The sequence below is a fragment of the Oncorhynchus mykiss genome, chromosome Y (assembly GCF_013265735.2).
Source record: "Oncorhynchus mykiss isolate Arlee chromosome Y, USDA_OmykA_1.1, whole genome shotgun sequence".
Taxonomy (NCBI): Eukaryota; Metazoa; Chordata; class Actinopteri; order Salmoniformes; family Salmonidae; genus Oncorhynchus; species Oncorhynchus mykiss.
This window is the reverse complement of record NC_048593.1, coordinates 6,751,556-6,772,087: the sequence shown is the minus strand read 5'-3', so window position 1 is coordinate 6,772,087 and position 20,532 is coordinate 6,751,556. Positions and strand designations below refer to the sequence as shown.

At 42.0% G+C, this 20,532-nt stretch overlaps 2 protein-coding genes and 1 long non-coding RNA gene across 4 annotated transcripts in view; 2 read left to right on the top strand and 1 right to left on the bottom strand.

Moving 5' to 3' along the window:
* Positions 1 to 270: 270 nt before the first annotated feature.
* Positions 271 to 5,011, top strand: LOC110509566 (dnaJ homolog subfamily B member 5-like). Its single transcript, XM_021590520.2, has 4 exons — positions 271 to 1,029; positions 2,019 to 2,271; positions 2,581 to 3,143; positions 3,970 to 5,011. Exons 1-4 carry the CDS (start codon positions 931 to 933, stop codon positions 4,201 to 4,203), a joined length of 1,149 nt encoding a protein of 382 aa, XP_021446195.1. The 5' UTR covers positions 271 to 930; the 3' UTR covers positions 4,204 to 5,011.
* A 3,604-nt stretch (positions 5,012 to 8,615) lies between these two features.
* Positions 8,616 to 15,478, top strand: LOC110509564 (protein huluwa). The gene is made up of 3 exons (XM_021590518.2): positions 8,616 to 9,361; positions 9,449 to 9,656; positions 14,919 to 15,478. The coding sequence occupies exons 1-3, from the start codon at positions 8,750 to 8,752 to the stop codon at positions 15,083 to 15,085; spliced, it is 987 nt and encodes a 328-aa protein (XP_021446193.1). The 5' UTR covers positions 8,616 to 8,749; the 3' UTR covers positions 15,086 to 15,478.
* The window catches only part of LOC110509565, a 30,616-nt gene continuing 25,203 nt past the window's right edge, over positions 15,120 to 20,532 (bottom strand). For both annotated transcript variants that reach the window (XR_005040520.1, XR_002471446.2), the window contains exons 3-4: positions 19,528 to 19,682; positions 15,120 to 16,026 (exon numbers count right to left, since the gene is read on the bottom strand). This is a non-coding gene — a long non-coding RNA (uncharacterized LOC110509565). The remainder of the gene's footprint in view (positions 16,027 to 19,527; positions 19,683 to 20,532) is intronic.

Here is a 20,532-nt window from a genome sequence, read left to right as displayed (position 1 = left end):
ATGGATTTCTCTGATGAATGGATCACATGCATAGCCTTGGAATTTCTCAACTCCACGATTTGCAAGTACAATGGAGTGATTTTATCGACTTGATCGAAATGTCAGTTGATAAAACATGTCAATTTAATGCTTCCCTTGTACCTATATTTGTCCTGTGTTAACGTGAGCTTTTCTTAGGGTGCTGAAATCCGTAGCATTTGCAACCTTTGCAAAGGTAGCCATTGTTTGTTAATGGAGATAGAACAGCGGATGTTTTTATTTTGGCAGGGCATGCACAGAATGCTCTTTTTTAAACTTTAGCTTTCAAATCCAACTGATAACTCTATAACAATCAGGAGAAGCACAGGTACAGTTTCAAAACTACGGACAAGCTCGCATTTACACAGGACAAACAAGGAAAGGAAAGCATAAACATTGAAATCTTGACTGACAGCAACTCGATGTAGTCAGGGGTGCAGTCCATCCACGTGTCACTCAACTCCATTTTACATCGTGGAGTTGAGAAACTCCGCTACAGAGTCTCTAGGGATGTCTAAATGTCAGGTCTTCAATCGGCAAACCTAGACGGTTCTGAGGATTCAACTCACTGGTCGTGACTGCTCGTGAGCTTTCTGCTAAGAATCCCGGAAACGAGTCTCAACAAGGAGAAGGAGGCGGTTACATCCGCATGATCATGAAGCGAACGCCAATGGTCTCGCGGAGGAATCGGTAGCCACGGTATTCCCTCTTGTGCGTAGGAAAATGGGCGGTTTTGGGGAAAGCTCGGTCACGCTGCGTGGGTGTTGAGTGTATAGTAAAGGGCTGCCACGGCAGTATTTAGCACAGTCTGCAGTCAGCCGCTCAGTCAACCAACAGCCCAATCACAGCTAAAACAGCCAAGAGCTTTTCAGCACCAAAAAACAGCGGACAGCTCCTCAATAAGCGAACACTATGGTTCTGATCTGGACCCAGTTTGGAGTGAAAACCAAAAATGGCAAGTGCAAGGTCCGCGTTATGAACAGGAATGACAGCTCGGGCTCTTCATCAGGGGTAAGTTATATTTTTGAAATGTGTCTAAATTTCAGTAATTTATAGATTGTTATGTATTATATCAAATGCAAGTAGCCCATGTCCGTTAAACTCATGTATGTCATAAATTGTGCCTAATGGTTGTGTCATTAAAAGGTTGACAGTGAGTTTAAAGACTAGTGGTTTAATTGCTGAGAATATATAAATATTTAATGTTCCTTTTATTGTAAATGAGAATGTATTGTCAGTCAACTCATCTGGTAAAATAAGGAATTATATATTTTTTAAAAGCTTATACACACTGTGTGTGAGCAGTTTGCACAATGTCAACGGGTTCTCCAGTAGCCTACTATATATGCTTTATACCCCTAATTTCAATGCAGACAGTGTAGCGTAGTTGAGCCAATCAGGGCTCAGCTGGCATCTGTGGTGGGAGGTGCAGTCTGCCTCAAGATGCTCATACACATGAGTTCCCCCTATAGTCACGTTGCCTGCATTTAGATGCACAGACAGATCTGCATTACAGTCTAGAAGACTTAACTGGCCTGAATTGCATTTGCCATGGGCTAGTTTTCATACAATACTATTTTCACAGGCTGAATGTAATAATAAAGAATAAGTTGTGGTAATTTGTATTCAAAGGACTGACAGGTGACAATTCCAAGTATGTGTCCTCTGAAACTGGTACTAGCACAGAAGGCTTGCTGACAATCATAGTCTACTTGTCTGGGTCATTCTCAATCAATTGTTGAATGTCACACCTGCTGGGTGTCATAAAGCTGCCTGGTGCTTGGAAATGCATTATTATGGGCATGGGAGTGAGAGCGCTATAAGGAGTGGTTGAAGTTTATAGCCCACAACCCAGGGAGTTAGTTCTCTTTCTATGACATCTTATCCAGCTCTGGCTTTCGATGGCTTCATTGAGGCAAAGACATTTGTCCTTTTAAAACTTGGCTATTCTGTGTGCAGTAGAGCTCTAACGTGTTTCTTCTCCCACCCTGTTTCTCCAGGAGAACCAGAAGGACCAAGAGGTTCCCGTTCTGTCCAGGCCTGTGGGGAAGGATTTCTACAAGGTCCTGGGTGTCGAGTCTGACTCCAATGAAGATGAAATCAAGAAGGCATACAGGAAGATGGCCCTGAAGTTTCACCCCGACAAGAACAGCGCTGCGGATGCCGCGGACAAGTTTAAGGAGATTGCAGAAGCTTATGAGATTCTGACCGACTCCAAGAAAAGGGTCATCTATGATCAGTTTGGAGAAGAAGGTGAGAGCCTTTCCTTCTTTCCCTTTGTCAATTGGCCGGCAAGTGCTGTTGTATGTAGCAAAAATCTACAGCACCTGGTCCCCCTGAGAGCCAGCCCATTAGTCAGCCAGCGACAAGAAAGTGTTTGTCAAACTTCAAAGTGCCACTATATAAATTTAGTAAGCCATCCAGAAGTGTTGAGCTAAATATACGAGTAAGAACTTTGTCTCAGAGTGGGAGAAGAATACAAGATTAGACAAGATGGAAGGTCACACTTCTGCCTGAGTGAACTGTACTAACTGAAGTTGTCTTTTTTCTTTTGTGTCTCAGGTCTCAAGAACGGAGGCGGGGTGTCCATGGCAGGCAAAGAGAACAACCCCCATCACTATAGTTACCACGGCGATGCCCACGAGACCTTCTCAACATTCTTCCAGGGCTCCGACCACTTCGACATCTTCTTCGGGCCCGACGGCGAGGAGGAGCTTTTCAATCCCTTTAACCGTTTCACCTTCAGCAAAGGTGATGGTTACCATGGTAACTACGGCCCCAACGGTGAGAAACTTCGTCGCGGGCGACGGCAGGGCGTGGCGGTGGTGCACGACCTCCTGGTGACCCTAGAAGAGGTGTTCCATGGCTGCTCTAAGCACATGAAGATCACGCGGCACCGCCTCAACCCAGACGGCCGCAGCTTTCGCACTGAGGACAAGGTCCTGAACGTGGTGGTGAAAAAGGGATGGAAGGAGGGTACCAAGATCACCTTTCCCAGAGAGGGTGACGAGACGGCCAATAGCAAACCCGCTGACGTGGCCTTCATCCTCAAGGACAAGAAACACCCCCACTACAAGAGGGACGGGTCCAACATAGTCTATACGGCAAAGATCACCCTCAAAGAAGTACGTTTGTGTTCATGTGAACTTGTGTGTCAACTTAAAATTGATAGTGGTTATATAATGCAGTTAGTATTAGCAGATGTACAGCACTGCCATACTTTCAGTGTAACATAATGCTTCAACGCATAGCTGAAGTATGCCACTTCTGTACTTTAGATAATGGCTCAAATTGGTGGCTGTAGGGAGAACACTTTGTTCTATTCAGAGCCCCTCTCAGCTAACCCCTACTGCTCCAACCTTGTCCTTAGCCCAGCTAACAACCCCCCAATAACACACAGTGCCCACCAACACCTCCCCTCACTTACCTCATCGGCCCCTACAGAGAACAGCATCAGCAGTAGCTAAATATAGCCTCTGTCAGCCGCCCCCTCACACTGCTTTCACTTTGCTCCCCCACTGACTCCTCTGCTCTGTGCCAGCCTTTAGCTTCCTCTCTCTCTGGCTTACAATCACTCACTCCCACATCCCAGGCTCCTCAGATTAGCATGGTAGTGTTCACAGACATTGCAGGCTCTTCAACAAGCGCCTCTTCATCTTGCCCTGGCCCCACTCAGTCACTCTGTTGAGAACCGACACCCACAGCCAGAATAGAGAGAACATTACTGGTATAGCATTTGTAACACTTATCGTTGCATAACAGAGCAAAGCATCGCCTTTGGGGGTAAATTGCTCCACATTTGAGTCTGATATAACACTCACTTAAGAAAATTGCCCTGGTAGGTTTCATACATTATGTTATGGGGTCGACTGCTTCCACTGTTATGTAACCAAACGCTCTCAACATAAAAGGGGGAAGATTAACAAATACTGTCTTCCTCGCTCTTTCCAGGCTCTATGTGGATGCACAGTCAACGTCCCCACCCTCGACAACAGGACGATGCCACTACCGTGCAGTGACGTCATCAAGCCCGGCGCCATTCGGCGGCTGAGGGGCGAGGGGCTGCCCCATGCCAAGACCCCCACCACACGTGGCGACCTGGTGGTGGAGTTCCAGGTGGCCTTCCCTGACAGGATCCCTCCCCAGTCCAAAGAGATCATCAAACACAGCCTCATTGGGTGCTAACATGCTATCGTGCTAACGACCACAACAGCTAGCCGATACAATCACAGCCTTGCTAGGTGCTATGACAATCCAGCACAGCTTCTCTCTGTGCTTGGTTAAGAGACAATGGCAGGAATGGAATCTTTAAAAACATATATACCTTTTTGATTATAGGCACTATTCATCATCTACAATGCCACAGGGGAAAAGGTTTACAGTTTAACAGGCCAATGGACTCCTGAGTGTCTGGGCACGTTTTCTGACTGACTGACTAGCCTTTCTCTTGAATGAAAAATGGTAGAGGTACTCTTACTGTGTTGCCTATATCAAGAATTTGGTATGCCAATAGAGTCATTCGACTCATTAGAGAAGCCTGAGGTAGTTGATTGTCACGTGGCAAAATTATTCTACCAGTTGTATGGTGTTCATATGTCTGCACTTTTACATTGATTTATTACAATAAATAAACAAATATGTACTTGTGTACAAGACTGTACTAATGTACAAATATAGTTATAACTGTCTCTAAAAGAGATGAATTTGTCAAATGTTCAACTGAATCATTTGAAACATTTGTATATATTTGTGCTTTAACTTATACCAGATGTTAATGTTTTATTCTAAATTGACAAATGGACAAAGAAAAGCATGTTAAATAAATGAAAATACCTGAATTTAAAAAAAAGGTTGTGTTTTATTGTTTTATTCAAATGTTCAACACTGGTCATGAACTATGATTCAGGATAAGAATAAGCATGTCCATATCACAAAAGGAAATGTGAAATACACTGAACAAAACAAAAAATACATTCAGCATGCAATTTCAACGATTTTACTGAGTTACAGTTCATATCAGGAAAACAGTCAATTGAAATAAATTCATGAAGCCCTAATCTATTGATTTCACATGACTGTGAATACAGATGTGCATCTGTTGGTCACAGGATACCTTAAAAAAGGTACAGGCATGGATCAGAAAGCCAGTCAGTATCTGGTGTGACCAACATTTGCCTCATGCAGCGCAGCACATCTCCTTCGCATAGAGTTGATCAGGCTGTTGATTGTGGCCTGAGGAATGTTGTCCTGCTCTTCAATGGCTGTGTGAAGTTGCTGGATATTGGAACACGCTGTTGAACACGTCGATCCAGAGCATCCCAAACATGCAGGCTATGGAAGAACTGGGACATTTTCAGCTTCCAGGAATTCTGTGCAGATCCTTGTGACATGGGGCTATGCATTATTATTATCATGATTCCAAGTGTTATTTCAATGTGTTGATGTCTTCACTAGTATTCTAAAATGTTCAAAATAGTATAAATAAAGAAAAACCCTTGAATGAGTAGGTGTGTCCAAAATTAGTACTGTATCTCTCTCTCATTCATATTCACTGAACAAAAATATAAGTGCAGCATGTAAAGTGTTGGTCCCATGTTTTCTGAGCTGAAATAAAAGATCCCAGAAATGTTTCATGCGCAAAGTTCATTTCTCTCAAATTTGTTTAAAAATATAAATATATAAATGCAACATGTAATCTGTTGGTCCCATGTTTCATGAGCTGAAATAAAAAAAAAACTCAGAAATGTTGGTTTTCCCTACCTTTGTTTAAGGTATCTGTGACCTACAGATACATATCTGTATTCCCAGTCTGTGAAATCCATAAATTATAGCCTAATCAATTTATTCCAATTTACTGATTTCCTTACATGAACTGTAACTCAGAAAAATCGATGAAATTGTTGCATTTACATTTTTGTTCAATGTACTATGAAGACTTAACTTCATAATAAAGTAAATTAGATAAACCTCACATTAATCCTGACTACAAACAATCTTGATTATGTGAAGAGTTGAAGAGAACTCTTGGGCGAGGCAATTCCTCCTGCAATTGCCATCTTACAACAGAATTGAGGAAGACTAATGAGGCCTGAGAGCTATCTTACTACCTCCAAGTGCAGATCAGCCAGTTGACCCAGAGTAATGAGTACATAAGCTGTTCAAGATCATCAGTGGTGTCAGTAGGTTTTGAGCAGTACTGTTGGTTGAAAGTGTCAGTATTGCGTCATAGACAGGTTAGCTGACAACCTCACGAAAGCAATCTGCGTGCTTCAAAGGAGCTGAAGGCTGCGTTATGGTTCTTGATGGCCAGATAGCTAGCAATAATGACAAGATACTGCCATGTGGGGAATCGTAAGTGGCTCGTTTTTGCTAATTTGATATTGATCTTGACACCATGTCTCATTTTGAGGTGTTTTGATTGATATGCTAATATGGCAAAACATTTGCTAGCTAGCTAACCAACAACAGTAACAACGTATTTGAGAGACAAGTGCTCAATGTGCAACTTTATGTTTTCAATAAACATTGTTAATAAAATGTCAACTATATTTCATATCCAATTTAAGCCAACCCCGTCTGTTTTGCCCCATTGTCGCGCACATGTCGGTTCAGTTAACTACTGCCACCTAGTGTTAAATGCTACTAAAATGACTCCGAATATGGTTTCTAGGGCCCATAGGTGCATCCCAATATGCTAAAAAAAAGCTTCCTTTCCTGACTCCTTTCTTTTCATCTGCATTGAGCTAAACACAGGGTAGGTGAAAGCAATGTGTACTACTATGGGGCATATATATTTTCCTATCCAACTCTTTCACATCAGTGCAGTTGAGGGAAAGGAGAGAGAAGAAGCTACTCTACACTATTGAGATGCAGCCCCATTCGCAATCATGTAATCTTTCCTTCACTGTCATCACTTCTTAGGGTAGGAAAAAATTGAACACTAACTTAGTTCATGTTTTAAAGTTGGAGTTGAAAATTCTAAAAAACAGATGGTACAATGGACAGCAATACTTTCAAACAAACTAGAAAAAGGAAGCAGGAAATATTTTTAAGGCAAGACTCAAAAGAGCGCTCCCCTGTGGACTGTTGAGAGATTTCCACTCCTCCATGGTTGATGCAGGGTTTTCAGCCAGGTCAGCTGTGATAGAAGTCAGTATTCAACGTCTATCCATATCTGAGGATATCGGGATGAGGTGGAAACCGGCTACTAGGGGCAACATTGAGCACTTTTACCGTCAAATAGGCCTCTGAAGCCAAAGGTTGCAAGTTCGAATCCAGTGATAGAAAGTTGTTTTGAGATTTTTGTTTTAAGCCCATCCCAAACTTTAACCATTAACATTCAGAGTTAATTCCTAAACTTAACCTTAAACACTTTGAAATGTGACGTTTGTAAAGCATGGAGACCGAGCTAGTTGAGGTTTTACACAACATAGAAAATTGCCACCACAGCCACCGACTTGAGAGTCAGTCTTTCCCTGATAAATAGACTGAGACAGTGAGACAGACATTGACAAATGGTTTGAGATGGGAAGGCAAAACGTCACAAAATGCTTATCAATAAAATTTAACCAAACATGAAGCATCATCCTCATCTCACAAGAGTGTTGTTGATTCTGAAGTGTTAAGTCTTGTCTGCTTCTGTCCTTGTAGACTTACCACTATGTGTATTTGTGTGCCAAATAGGACAACGTGATCACAGAGAATTTTGTATTATTCTGAATCTTATTCCGATACACTCCTTTTGGAATTATATGTTACATTCCGTATGGTATGTATCAATTTGTGGATGTCCATCACCCATTTCGTTTGATATGTTACTAATTACAATTTGTATTATATGTGAATCTGAAAAACATGTAATATGTTAAGAATTTGCAATGACTACTATATGCTACGAATTCTAGTTAGGTGGCTAATGTTAGCTAGTTTAAAGGGTTAGGGTAAGAGTTAGCTAAAAGGGATAAGGTTAGGATCAGCTAACATGCTAAGTAGTTACAAAGTAGCTAAAAAGTACTAAGTAGTTGAAAAGTTAATAATTAGCTGAAATGCTAAAGCTGTCGGTGTTGAGTTTTGAACTTGCATCCCTTGGGTTGCTTGACCTTCACGTATCCATCTATCTTATGCAACCATACCAAATGTAACATTCCGTAATAATTTGATTCTCCTGGATGTATGTTTACTATGTAACGTCTTGTCTATTAGACCAGGCTGAATATGAAGGTTTCCTGTAAATATATGCCAACGACCATAAAACCGCGTGTTTGGGCCAATTCGTTATGCTGTAATTCCAAATCCTTGGTTTATTCAATGTGCCATAATATTTACACACCTGTACGTCACCGGCAGCCTGGATATGAGAGCGAGATCTGGGTGATGTGATTGACTATTTGTCACCTATTCTACAGGACAGACAAGCGTCAAGCAAGCGGACATTAAACTCGTCACCTGCGTTTGGGGTTATTATTTCATGCCTATACGCACATTTTCGAGTAGGCCTTCTTTCGGCTGTCCGTACATAAAAATGAATTGTCCACGTAAATACTTAATTTGGGGTAAAATAGCTATGCACACGGGGTTCGCCAAGTACAAAATCCAAGCAGTCATTCTGCAGAGTTCAATCACGGACCCTGGATAGTGAAATTGATTGGTCCCACAAAACACCTGCGCTCTCACAGAGAAAAATCACATTTTTTTGCGTCCTGGAATTGGATCCTATAAACTATATGACGAAATGTCGCAAATAGGCCCTTCAACACCACTCTCAAATCTGAGTGAAGGTTTGTCAATTATAAGTTTAAGACTACTTCTTATTTTACTCATACCGTGCGTGGTTCTTCTGCTGCTGTTGAACTGTTTGTTCCTGGGTTACAAGTTACACATTTTTTCAAAGAAGAACAGAAAAAAAGACAACGAAACTATTTTACAGTCTACTCTTTCGACGCGCCAGAGAATGACCATAATATCAGAGGCGCCATTTGTCCCAAATCAAGATGGGAAAGGTTATATCTCTGTTTCAGAGCCTATTTTGGCGCAGGCCTTGAGCTCTCCACGTTCCTCTTCAAATGACAAGGCAGCAGTGGCGCAGAGTATCCGATTCGTCCATCTGGTTGGGGCCACAGGCGATGGTGGTTCGAAGTCCCTGGGGGCTCCGAGCGCCATATTGGCGACAACAGCCGATACCAACTCCAGGATCGACCAGCCCCGTAGGTCAAGCGTGTACAGTAGGAATAAAATAGGGTGGCGCAGAAGCGCCCCTGTCCTACCGCAGTCAAGTGATTCAGAGGCAGAACAGCCTAACCTTGTGCCACCCAATTCACCTGCTCTAAATTCTACACACTCAAGGGTAAATTCATGGTTCCAGCCTAATATTAGCCACAGTAACCATTGAACTCTGTCTTGGATGTGATGTGTGACTGTTTTATGCACGCAGGTAACACCTGATCAGAGGCACATGCGTCGGTGCAGCACCATGGAGCTGCAATATGTATTGAACAACACAGAGGAACACAAGTTTGATATGGTTGAATTCGAATGTGAATATGCCAGTAGCATACCTCCAGAGACTTCATGCTTTGTTGCATCTGACAACTCTTCCACAATGGGACCTGGATTGGACAGCGACTTTGGAGCAAGCGCTGGTGAGTTGACATCAAATCAAATCAAATGTAGTGAAATGCTTACATACAAGCCCTTAACCAACAGTGCTAAGAAAAATAAGTGTTAAGTAGAAAATAGAAAATAACATTTACAAATAATTAAACAGCGGCAGTAAAATAACAAGCGAGGCTATATACAGGGGGTACCAGTACAGAGTCAATGCGTGGGGGCACTGGTTAGTCGAGGTAATTGAGGTACTATGTACATGTAGGTAGAGTTAGTGACTATGCATAGATTATAAACAGAGAGTAGCAGCAGCGTAAAAGAGGGGTCTGGGTAGCCCTTTGATTAGTTGTTCAGGATTCTTATGACTTGGGGATAGAAGCCTTTGGGACCTCGACTTGGCACTACGGTACGGCATACTAGACCAGTGGTTCTCAAACTTCCTTGCATTTAAACAGCTTGCACACTTGATACAACTTGTCAAATAATAATCAAGCCCTTGAATAGGTGAATCAGGTGAGCTAGTTCAGTGCTACAACAAAACTATGACGTATGGGGGACCCCAAGGAGAGGTTTGCTAAACACTGTACTAGACCATATATAGCTGTTGTGTAAACGTACTAGACCATATATAGTACTGTTCAAAAGTTGTGTCACTTAGAAATGTCCTTGTTTTTGAAAGAAAAGCACATTAAAATAACATAAAATCGATCAGAAATACAGTGCAGACATTGTTAATGTTGTAAATGACTGTTGTTGCTGGAAACGGCTGATTTAAAAATAAAAAATAAACATTTTTAAAAATGGAATATCTACATAGGCCCATTATCAGCAAACATCACTCCTGTGTTCCAATGACACATTGTGTTAGCTAATCCAAGTTTATAATTTTAAAAGGCTAATTGATCATTAGAAAACCCTTTTACAATTATGTTAGTACAGCTGAACACTGTTGTTCTGATTAAAGAAGCAATAAAAACTGTCCTTCTTTAGACTAGTTGAGTATCTGGAGCATCAGCATCTGTGGGTTCGATTACAGGCTCAAAATGTCCAGAAACAAAATAACTTTATTCTAAAAATGTGTATATATATATATATATATATATATTTATCCTCAACAATCTACACACAGTACCCCATAATGACAAAACAAACAGGTTTTTACAAATGTTTGCAAATTTAAAAAACATACCTTATTTATATAAGTATTCAGACCCTTTGCTATAAGACTCGAAATTGAGCTCAGATGCATCCTGTTTCCATTGATTATCCTCAATGTTTCTAAAAGTTGATGAGTCCACCTGTGGTAAATTCAATTGATTTGGAAAGGCACACCTGTCTATATAAGGTCCCACATTTGACAGTGCATGTCAGAGCAAAAACCAAGCCATGAGGTTTAAGGAATTGTCCGTAGAGCTCCGAGACAGGATTGTGTCAAGGCACAGATCTGGGCAAGGGTAAAAACATATTTCTGCAGCATTGAAGGTCCCCAAGAACACAGTGGCCTCCATCATTCTTACATTTAAGAAGTTTGGAACCACCAAGACTCTTCCGAGAGCTGGCCGTCCGGCCAAACTGAGCAATCGGGTGAAAAGAGCCTTGGTCAGGGAGGTGACCAAGAACCCGATGTTCACTCTGACAGAGCTCTAGAGTTCCTCTGTGAAGATGGGAGAAGCTTCCAGAAGGACAACCATCTCTGCAGCACTCCACCAATCAGGCCTTTGTGGTAGAGTGGCCAGACGGAAGCCACTCCTCAGTAAAATAGGTTTTGTTGTGCCCTCTTCACGACTGTCTTGGTGTGCTTGGGCCATGTTAGTTTGATGGTGATGTGGACGCCAAGGAACTTGGCTCTCAACCTGCTCCATTATAGCCCTTTGGTGATAATGGGGGCATGCTCGGTTCTCCTTCTCCTGTAGTCCATAATCATCTCCTTTGTCTTGATCACATTGAGGGAGAGGTTGTTGTCCTTGCACCACTCGGTCAGGTCTCTGACCTCCCTGTAGGCTGTCTCATCATTGTCGGTGATCAGGCCTACCACTGTTGTGTCATTGGCAAACTTAATGATGGTGTTGGAGTTGTGCCTGGCCGTGCAGTCATGAGTGGAGAGTAGAGGGGACTGAGCATGCACCCCTGAGGGGCCCCTGTGTGGAGGATCAGCGTGGCAGATGTGTTGTTACCTACCCTTACCACCTGGGGATGGCCCGTCATGAAGTCTAGGATCCAATTGCAGTGGGGGGTGTTTAGTCCCAGGGTCCTTAGTGCCTTCAAAAGCTCATCACTAAGCTATGGTGTTGAACGCTGAGCTGTAGTCAATGAATAGCATTCTCATATAGGTGTTCCTTTTGTCCAGTTGGGAAAGTGCAGTGTGGACTGCAATAGAGATTGCATCATCTGTGGATCTGTTGGGGCGGTATGCAAATTGGAGTGGGTTTAGGGTTTCTGGGATAATGGTGTTGTGAGCCATGACCAGCCTTTCAAAGCACATCATGGCTACAGATGTGAGTGCTACGGGTCAGTAGTCATTTAGGCAAAGATGAACGGAGCAAAGTACAGAGATCCTTGATGAAAGCCTGCTCCAGAACACTCAGGACCTCAGACTGGGGGCGAAGTGTCACCTTCCAACAGGACAACAGCTCTAATCACACAGCAAAGACAATGCTGGAGTGGCTTCAGGAAAAGTCTCTGAATGGCCTTGAGTGGCCCAGCCAGAGCCCGGACTTGAACCCGATCAAACATCTCTGGAGAGACCTTAATAGCTGTGCAGCAATGCTCCTCATCAAATCTGACAGAGCTTGAGAGGATCTGCAGAGAAGAATTGGAGAAACTCCCCAAATACAGGTGTGTCAAGCATGTATTGTCATACCCAAGAAGACTCGATGCTGTAATCGCTGCCAAAGGTGCTTCAACAAAGTACTGAGTAAAGGGTCTGAATACTTATGTAAACGTTATCAGTTTTTAAATGTTTTATATATTTGCAAAAATTACAAAGTATTTTTGCTTTGTCATTATGGGGTATTGTGTGTAGATTGATGTGAGGGGGGAAAAAACAAATACATTTTGGAATATGGCTTTAACGTAGGAATATTCAATGTTGCCTTGGTATGCAACTCCAGTGTATATTTGGCCTTGTTTTAGGCTATTGTCCTGCTGAATGGTAAATGTCTCCCAGGGTGTTTCTCAAAATCCATACGGCCTTGCTCAGAGCACACAAATTGGAGCACGGGATTATAGTAGGAGTTCAAATCAAAGTATGCGAAATGGAGCACGGAGGGCACTTCTCCTACGCGCAAGCTTCAACAGAAAGTAAAAAATTACAATCAAAATTTCTTCAAATCAATGATGGCCATTATTTGAGCTGAAATGAGAGAAAATGCAATCAATCAATCAAAAGTATTTATAAAGCTCTTTTTATATCAGCCGATGTCAACGTACTATACAGAAACCCAGCCTAAAACCCCAAACAGCAAGCAACGCAGATGTAGAAGCACGGTGGCTAGGAAAAACTCCATAGAAAGGCAGGAACCTAGGAAGAAACCTAGAGAGGAACCAGGCTCTGAGGGTTGGCCAGTCCTCTTCTGACTGTGCTGGGTGGAGATTAACAGTACATGGCCAAGATGTTCAAATGTTTATGACCAGCAGGGTCAAATAATAATAATCACAGTGGTTGTAGAGGGTGCAACAGGCCAGCACCTCAGGAGTAAATGTCAGTTGCTTTGTCTTGGCTGAGCGTTCAGAGTTTGAGATAGCAGGTGCGGTAGAGAGAGTTGAAAACAGCAGGTCCGGGACAAGGTAGCACACGTTGGTGAACAGGTCAGGGTTCCATAGCCACAGGCAGAACAGTTGAAACTGGAGCAGCAGCACGACCAGGTGGACTGGAGACGGCAAGGAATCAGGCCAGGTAGTCCTGAGGTATGGCCCCAGGGCTCAGGTCCTCCGGAAGGGGAGAGAGAATTAGAGGGAGCATATTTAATGTTTAATTTTGTCTGTACATGGGGAATGATGTAATCAAGTCCTAGGTATGAGGTTGTTGTTTAAAGAGTAACAAATCACGGTAAGTGACAACGGTTAAATCAGCCCCCTTAATAGGGTCAGAGGCAGAGAATCCCAGTGAAGATAGCGGAACCGGCCAGGCAGAGACGGCAAGAGCAGTTCGTCGCTCCAGTGCCTTTCCGTTCACCTTCCCCCCCCGGGCCAGACTACATTCAATCATAGGACGTACTGGAGAGATGAGTCTTCAACAAAGACTTAAAGGTTGAGACCGAGTCTGTGTCTCTCACATGGATAGGCAGACCATGCCATAAAAATTGGAGCTCTATTGGATAATGCCAGGTATTCGAAGGTGAGCATTTTCCCACTGAAGTCAGTTACGATGCCAAACTGCAGTCAGGTTAAGTCCCTGGTGAGGGCGACGTGCATGCAGATGAGCTTTCCTGTGATGGTGGTCCAAACCCACTGTTTCATCAGCTGTCCAGGTGGCTGTTATCAGACGATCCCACATGTGAAGAAGCTCTGATGGACATTCCTGCAGTCAGCATGATAATTTCTCACTCCCTCAGAACTTGAGACATCGGTGGCATTGTGTTGTCACAAAACTACACATTTTAGAAGGACCTTTTCTCCCCAGCACAAGGTGGACCGGTCAAATTAAACCTGTGTAATGATCATGCTGTTTAATCAGCTTCTTGATATGTCACACCTGTCAGGTGGATAGATTCTTGGCAAAGAAGAAATGCTCACTAAACAGGGATGTAAACAAATTTGTGCACAGAGTGATTTTTTTTTTGTGCATATGAAACATTTCTGGCATTTTATTTCCGCTCATGAAACATGGAACTTCACGTTGCGTTTTTATATTTTTGTTCAGTATGTGTGAGGTACAGAGAGGGAATCATAATGTTAAACACTATTATTGCACACAGAGTCCATGCAACTTGTGAGCAACTTTTTATTTGAACTTTGGGGTTGAATACTTAAGACATTTCAGCTTTTCCTTTTTTGTACAAATATCTTAACATAATACCATGTGTGTAGGTCAGTGACACAATCTCATTTTAATCCAGGCTAACAAAATGTGGAAAAAGTCAAGGGGTGTGAATACTTTCTGAAGGCACTGTACAGCAATAGATATTGGTGGGCTATGTCAAGAATCCAGTATATAAACATGCGGTGTTTAAACAGTGTAACTTAAATGCAATGTAGTATAAATATTAGACATAGCTTGTCAAATACAGTATGGATATTACATTTTCTAATTTAAGGGATTCCCTTTCACATACCTAATTACGCATGTGCTTCTACAGGTGTCTCGCTCCGAATTCTGTCTGCAGACAGCGACGGTCTCACCAACAGAATGTGGGCTACAGGAATGGATTGGGACTATTATGACCCGTGCTACGTGAGGGAGAGACACATACCCAAACAAAAATATCACAAACCTGCATTACATACCAAGCATTATTGGGTGTGATGCCAGAGAATTACATGTTTTAATCTCATTTAGATTTTTTTTATATACTTTATTTACAATATCAGGCTATACATATTTTTCTCCAAATACTAAACAAATAAGAGCACTAAACAGATCACTTACCAAATGTAAAAACACTTTTTTAAAACCACCAGTTTAAGATGAGTTTAGTAAAGAATTGCTAATTCACTAATGTAAATCACATTTATTCCAAGACACTTACTTGTATGATTCACTTTTTTTGTAATGCATTCATTTCACACAACTTTCAATGTTTAAAAAATTGTTTGTGGTACACTTGAATAAGCACATTTTGATTGTGCACAAATGTCTTGTACTTTTCACTTAAATGCACTATTAAACATTCAATAAAGATTGTGTATTAGTTTCGTGGTTGAACTTCACCAGTTCATTTATTGTTTACATTTCATACAATTCAATTTTCACATGTCTTTAACATTATATATATTTATAAAAAAATGACAAGTCATAAGCAATCCCTCTCCTTTAATTACAGGCTAGTATTGAATCCTTCAATAGTGGCTAGTAAGAAGGCAGATGTACTCTACCAAATCCCCCACAGCCTTCTGTGTAAATCCTTACAAGGTTTGAAATTAATACATGTCTCCCAAAGCCAGAATACAGACAAGCTGCAACATGCGGTCTCTAACTATAAAAGGGTGGTGAGAGAGGTTTGTAAATAATATTAAATAGGCTTTTTTTAGTTTTAGTTGTGGTATTAGGTGTGTGTGTTGCGGCATTGTACAGCTTTGCCAGAATGTATGTGAGGAAACTTTGGTCCACCGAGTGGTTGTGTTTTGGTCCACAGTGCGGTTTAACCATAGAGGTCGTCGTCGTTGTCCTCATTGAAGACTGTACCACTGCTGCCACCAGCAGAGCTCTGGCTGGGCCCAGCGCCTGGCGCAGAGCTAGTGGGGAACCTGAGATGAGGAGAGGACGGGAAAGTAACTGTTTAGCTCAGTACAGTACATATCAAGGGGAGCCAGCTTGGTTGTGCCAGAACATTCCTCATGTAAACCTTATGGCAGGTTAGCTGTACTTTGTAAGAAGAAAAGTTCAATGAGTGATCCCACTGGGTGTATATAGGCTATAAATGATCTAGGATATATGAGAGCAGAAAAAGTCACCCAACAGAATTATTCAACATCATCATCCTCTACAGTGCCTTGCGAAAGTATTCGGCCCCCTTGAACTTTGCGACCTTTTGCCACATTTCAGGCTTCAAACATAAAGATAGAAAACTGTATTTTTTTGTGAAGAATCAACAACAAGTGTGACACAATCATGAAGTGGAACGACATTTATTGGATATTTCAAACTTTTTTAACAAATCAAAAACTGAAAAATTGGGCGTGCAAAATTATTCAGCCCCTTTACTTTCAGTGCAGCAAACTCTCTCCAGAAGTTCAGTGAGGATCTCTGAATGATCCAATGTTGACCTAAATGACTGATGATACAGTGCCTTGCGAAAGTATTCGGCCCCCTTGAACTTTGCAACCTTTTGCCACATTTCAGGCTTCAAACATAAAGATATAAAACTGTATTTTTTTGTGAAGAATCAACAACAAGTGTGACACAATCATGAAGTGGAACGACATTTATTGGATATTTCAAACTTTTTTAACAAATCAAAAACTGAAAAATTGGGCGTGCAAAATTATTCAGCCCCCTTAAGTTAATACTTTGTAGCGCCACCTTTTGCTGCGATTACAGCTGTAAGTCGCTTGGGGTATGTCTCTATCAGTTTTGCACATTGAGAGACTGACATTTTTTCCCATTCCTCCTTGCAAAACAGCTCGAGCTCAGTGAGGTTGGATGGAGAGCATTTGTGAACAGCAGTTTTCAGTTCTTTCCACAGATTCTCGATTGGATTCAGGTCTGGACTTTGACTTGGCCATTCTAACACCTGGATATGTTTATTTTTGAACCATTCCATTGTAGATTTTGCTTTATGTTTTGGATCATTGTCTTGTTGGAAGACAAATCTCCGTCCCAGTCTCAGGTCTTTTGCAGACTCCATCAGGTTTTCTTCCAGAATGGTCCTGTATTTGGCTCCATCCATCTTCCCATCAATTTTAACCATCTTCCCTGTCCCTGCTGAAGAAAAGCAGGCCCAAACCATGATGCTGCCACCACCATATTTGACAGTGGGGATGGTGTGTTCAGCTGTGTTGCTTTTACGCCAAACATAACGTTTTGCATTGTTGCCAAAAAGTTCAATTTTGGTTTCATCTGACCAGAGCACCTTCTTCCACATGTTTGGTGTGTCTCCCAGGTGGCTTGTGGCAAACTTTAAACGACACTTTTTATGGATATCTTTAAGAAATGGCTTTCTTCTTGCCACTCTTCCATAAAGGCCAGATTTGTGCAATATACAACTGATTGTTGTCCTATGGACAGAGTCTCCCACCTCAGCTGTAGATCTCTGCAGTTCATCCAGAGTGATCATGGGCCTCTTGGCTGCATCTCTGATCAGTCTTCTCCTTGTATGAGCTGAAAGTTTAGAGGGACGGCCAGGTCTTGGTAGATTTGCAGTGGTCTGATACTCCTTCCATTTCAATATTATCGCTTGCACAGTGCTCCTTGGGATGTTTAAAGCTTGGGAAATCTTTTTGTATCCAAATCCGGCTTTAAACTTCTTCACAACAGTATCTCGGACCTGCCTGGTGTGTTCCTTGTTCTTCATGATGCTCTCTGCGCTTTTAACGGACCTCTGAGACTATCGCAGTGCAGGTGCATTTATACGGAGACTTGATTACACACAGGTGGATTGTATTTATCATCATTAGTCATTTAGGTCAACATTGGATCATTCAGAGATCCTCACTGAACTTCTGGAGAGAGTTTGCTGCACTGAAAGTAAAGGGGCTGAATAATTTTGCACGCCCAATTTTTCCGTTTTTGATTTGTTAAAAAAGTTTGAAATATCCAATAAATGTCGTTCCACTTCATGATTGTGTCCCACTTGTTGTTGATTCTTCACAAAAAAAATACAGTTTTATATCTTTATGTTTGAAGCCTGAAATGTGGCAAAAGGTCGCAAAGTTCAAGGGGGCCGAATACTTTCGCAAGGCACTGTAAATACAATCCACCTGTGTGTAATCAAGTCTCCGTATAAATGCACCTGCACTGTGATAGTCTCAGAGGTCCGTTAAAAGCGCAGAGAGCATCATGAAGAACAAGGAACACACCAGGCAGGTCCGAGATACTGTTGTGAAGAAGTTTAAAGCCGGATTTGGATACAAAAATATTTCCCAAGCTTTAAACATCCCAAGGAGCACTGTGCAAGCGATAATATTGAAATGGAAGGAGTATCAGACCACTGCAAATCTACCAAGACCTGACCGTCCCTCTAAACTTTCAGCTCATACAAGGAGAAGACTGATCAGAGATGCAGCCAAGAGGCCCATGATCACTCTGGATGAACTGCAGAGATCTACAGTTGAGGTGGGAGACTGTCTATAGGACAACAATCAGTCGTATATTGCACAAATCTGGCCTTTATGGAAGAGTGGCAAAAAGAAAGCCATTTCTTAAAGATATCCATAAAAAGTGTTGTTTAAAGTTTGCCACAAGCCACCTGGGAGACACACCAAACATGTGGAAGAAGGTGCTCTGGTCAGATGAAACCAAAATTGAACTTTTTGGCAACAATGCAAAACGTTATGTTTGGCGTAAAAGCAACACAGCTGAACACACCATCCCCACTGTCAAACATGGTGGTGGCAGCATCATGGTTTGGGCCTGCTTTTCTTCAGCAGGGACAGGGAAGATGGTTAAAATTGATGGGAAGATGGATGGAGCCAAATACAGGACCATTCTGGAAGAAAACCTGATGGAGTCTGCAAAAGACCTGAGACTGGGACGGAGATTTGTCTTCCAACAAGACAATGATCCAAAACATAAAGCAAAATCTACAATGGAATGGTTCAAAAATAAACATATCCAGGTGTTAGAATGGCCAAGTCAAAGTCCAGACCTGAATCCAATCGAGAATCTGTGGAAAGAACTGAAAACTGCTGTTCACAAATGCTCTCCATCCAACCTCACTGAGCTCGAGCTGTTTTGCAAGGAGGAATGGGAAAAAATTTCAGTCTCTCAATGTGCAAAACTGATAGAGACATACCCCAAGCAACTTACAGCTGTAATCACAGCAAAAGGTGGCGCTACAAAGTATTAACTTAAGGGGGCTGAATAATTTTGCACGCCCAATTTTTCAGTTTTTGATTTGTTAAAAAAGTTAGAAATATCCAATAAATGTCGTTCCACTTCATGATTGTGTCCCACTTGTTGTTGATTCTTCACAAAAAAATACAGTTTTATATCTTTATGTTTGAAGCCTGAAATGTGACAAAAGGTCGCAAAGTTCAAGGGGGCCGAATACTTTCGCAAGGCACTGTATGTGTTATGCGTGTTCTTACCGGAAGCTGCCGAAGCCTCTGCTCTGCTGTAATGTCTGTGCGAACATCTCGTATTTGCGGATGTCGTTGTCGCTGACTGAGCGGCGGGCGAAACGCATGGCCTCCTCAAAGTGGTCTTTACGGATCTCTGGGACAGGGTCGTCCTCCTCAACCTCCTGTGGGGGCAAAGGCAATGGGGGGATAAATATCTAAAATAACATCACACTTTCTCTTCCTCCAGTATGTGTGTGAATTGTGTGGTAGCAGAATCAGAATTAGTTAGGTAACATTGATAAATAAGATGTTTTATTTACATAATAATGCTTATGTGAGATATTTGTCATTAGGATGTTTTCTTTTGGATAATACTGTTGGCAGTTATCCCTTCTCTGCTAGGGCTTACTCACTAGGGAACCAGAGAGGGGAGAGGTCAGGCTTGTGTTCATATGTCAAGGTATCTGTTAAACCATGTGATGCTATGAAGAATATCAGGAGGGGAGGAGGACAGAATGGAGGCTTGTCTTCTTATGGGAATGTGTCTAACTATTGTATGTCCCCTCTGAGGTTACCCTTATCTTGATTTAGTGTATGACCTAAGAGGCTCACTGTCTCGGTGAGCTTGTCCAGGAGGGGGTGTATTTGAGATGGGAGTATCTAGAATTGACAATTGATATATGCCATTGGATGAGGTAATGGTTTGGTACTGTGTTGTACCAAGAACGAGATAAGAACTTTGTTTAGAAGACCAAACTGAACGATAATTTATAGCTAATGCTGTCTGGCTATGGGATACTCCTCAAGTAAAGTCTTCCTTTGTAATGTTCCTAAGATCTGTTATTCGTCATGTGAGTTGAGGGTGTGTCTTGGCTATAAATGATACTAAGAATTGTTTTGTAAGCACCCAGAGAATTCATTTATAGACACTGAATTGATTTGAGAGTCACGGGGCTATGGTGAACTCATATAATTAAAGATGGACTTTATAATATAACTGACTTGTGTGTGGTTTGCTCTCTCAATGTTTAG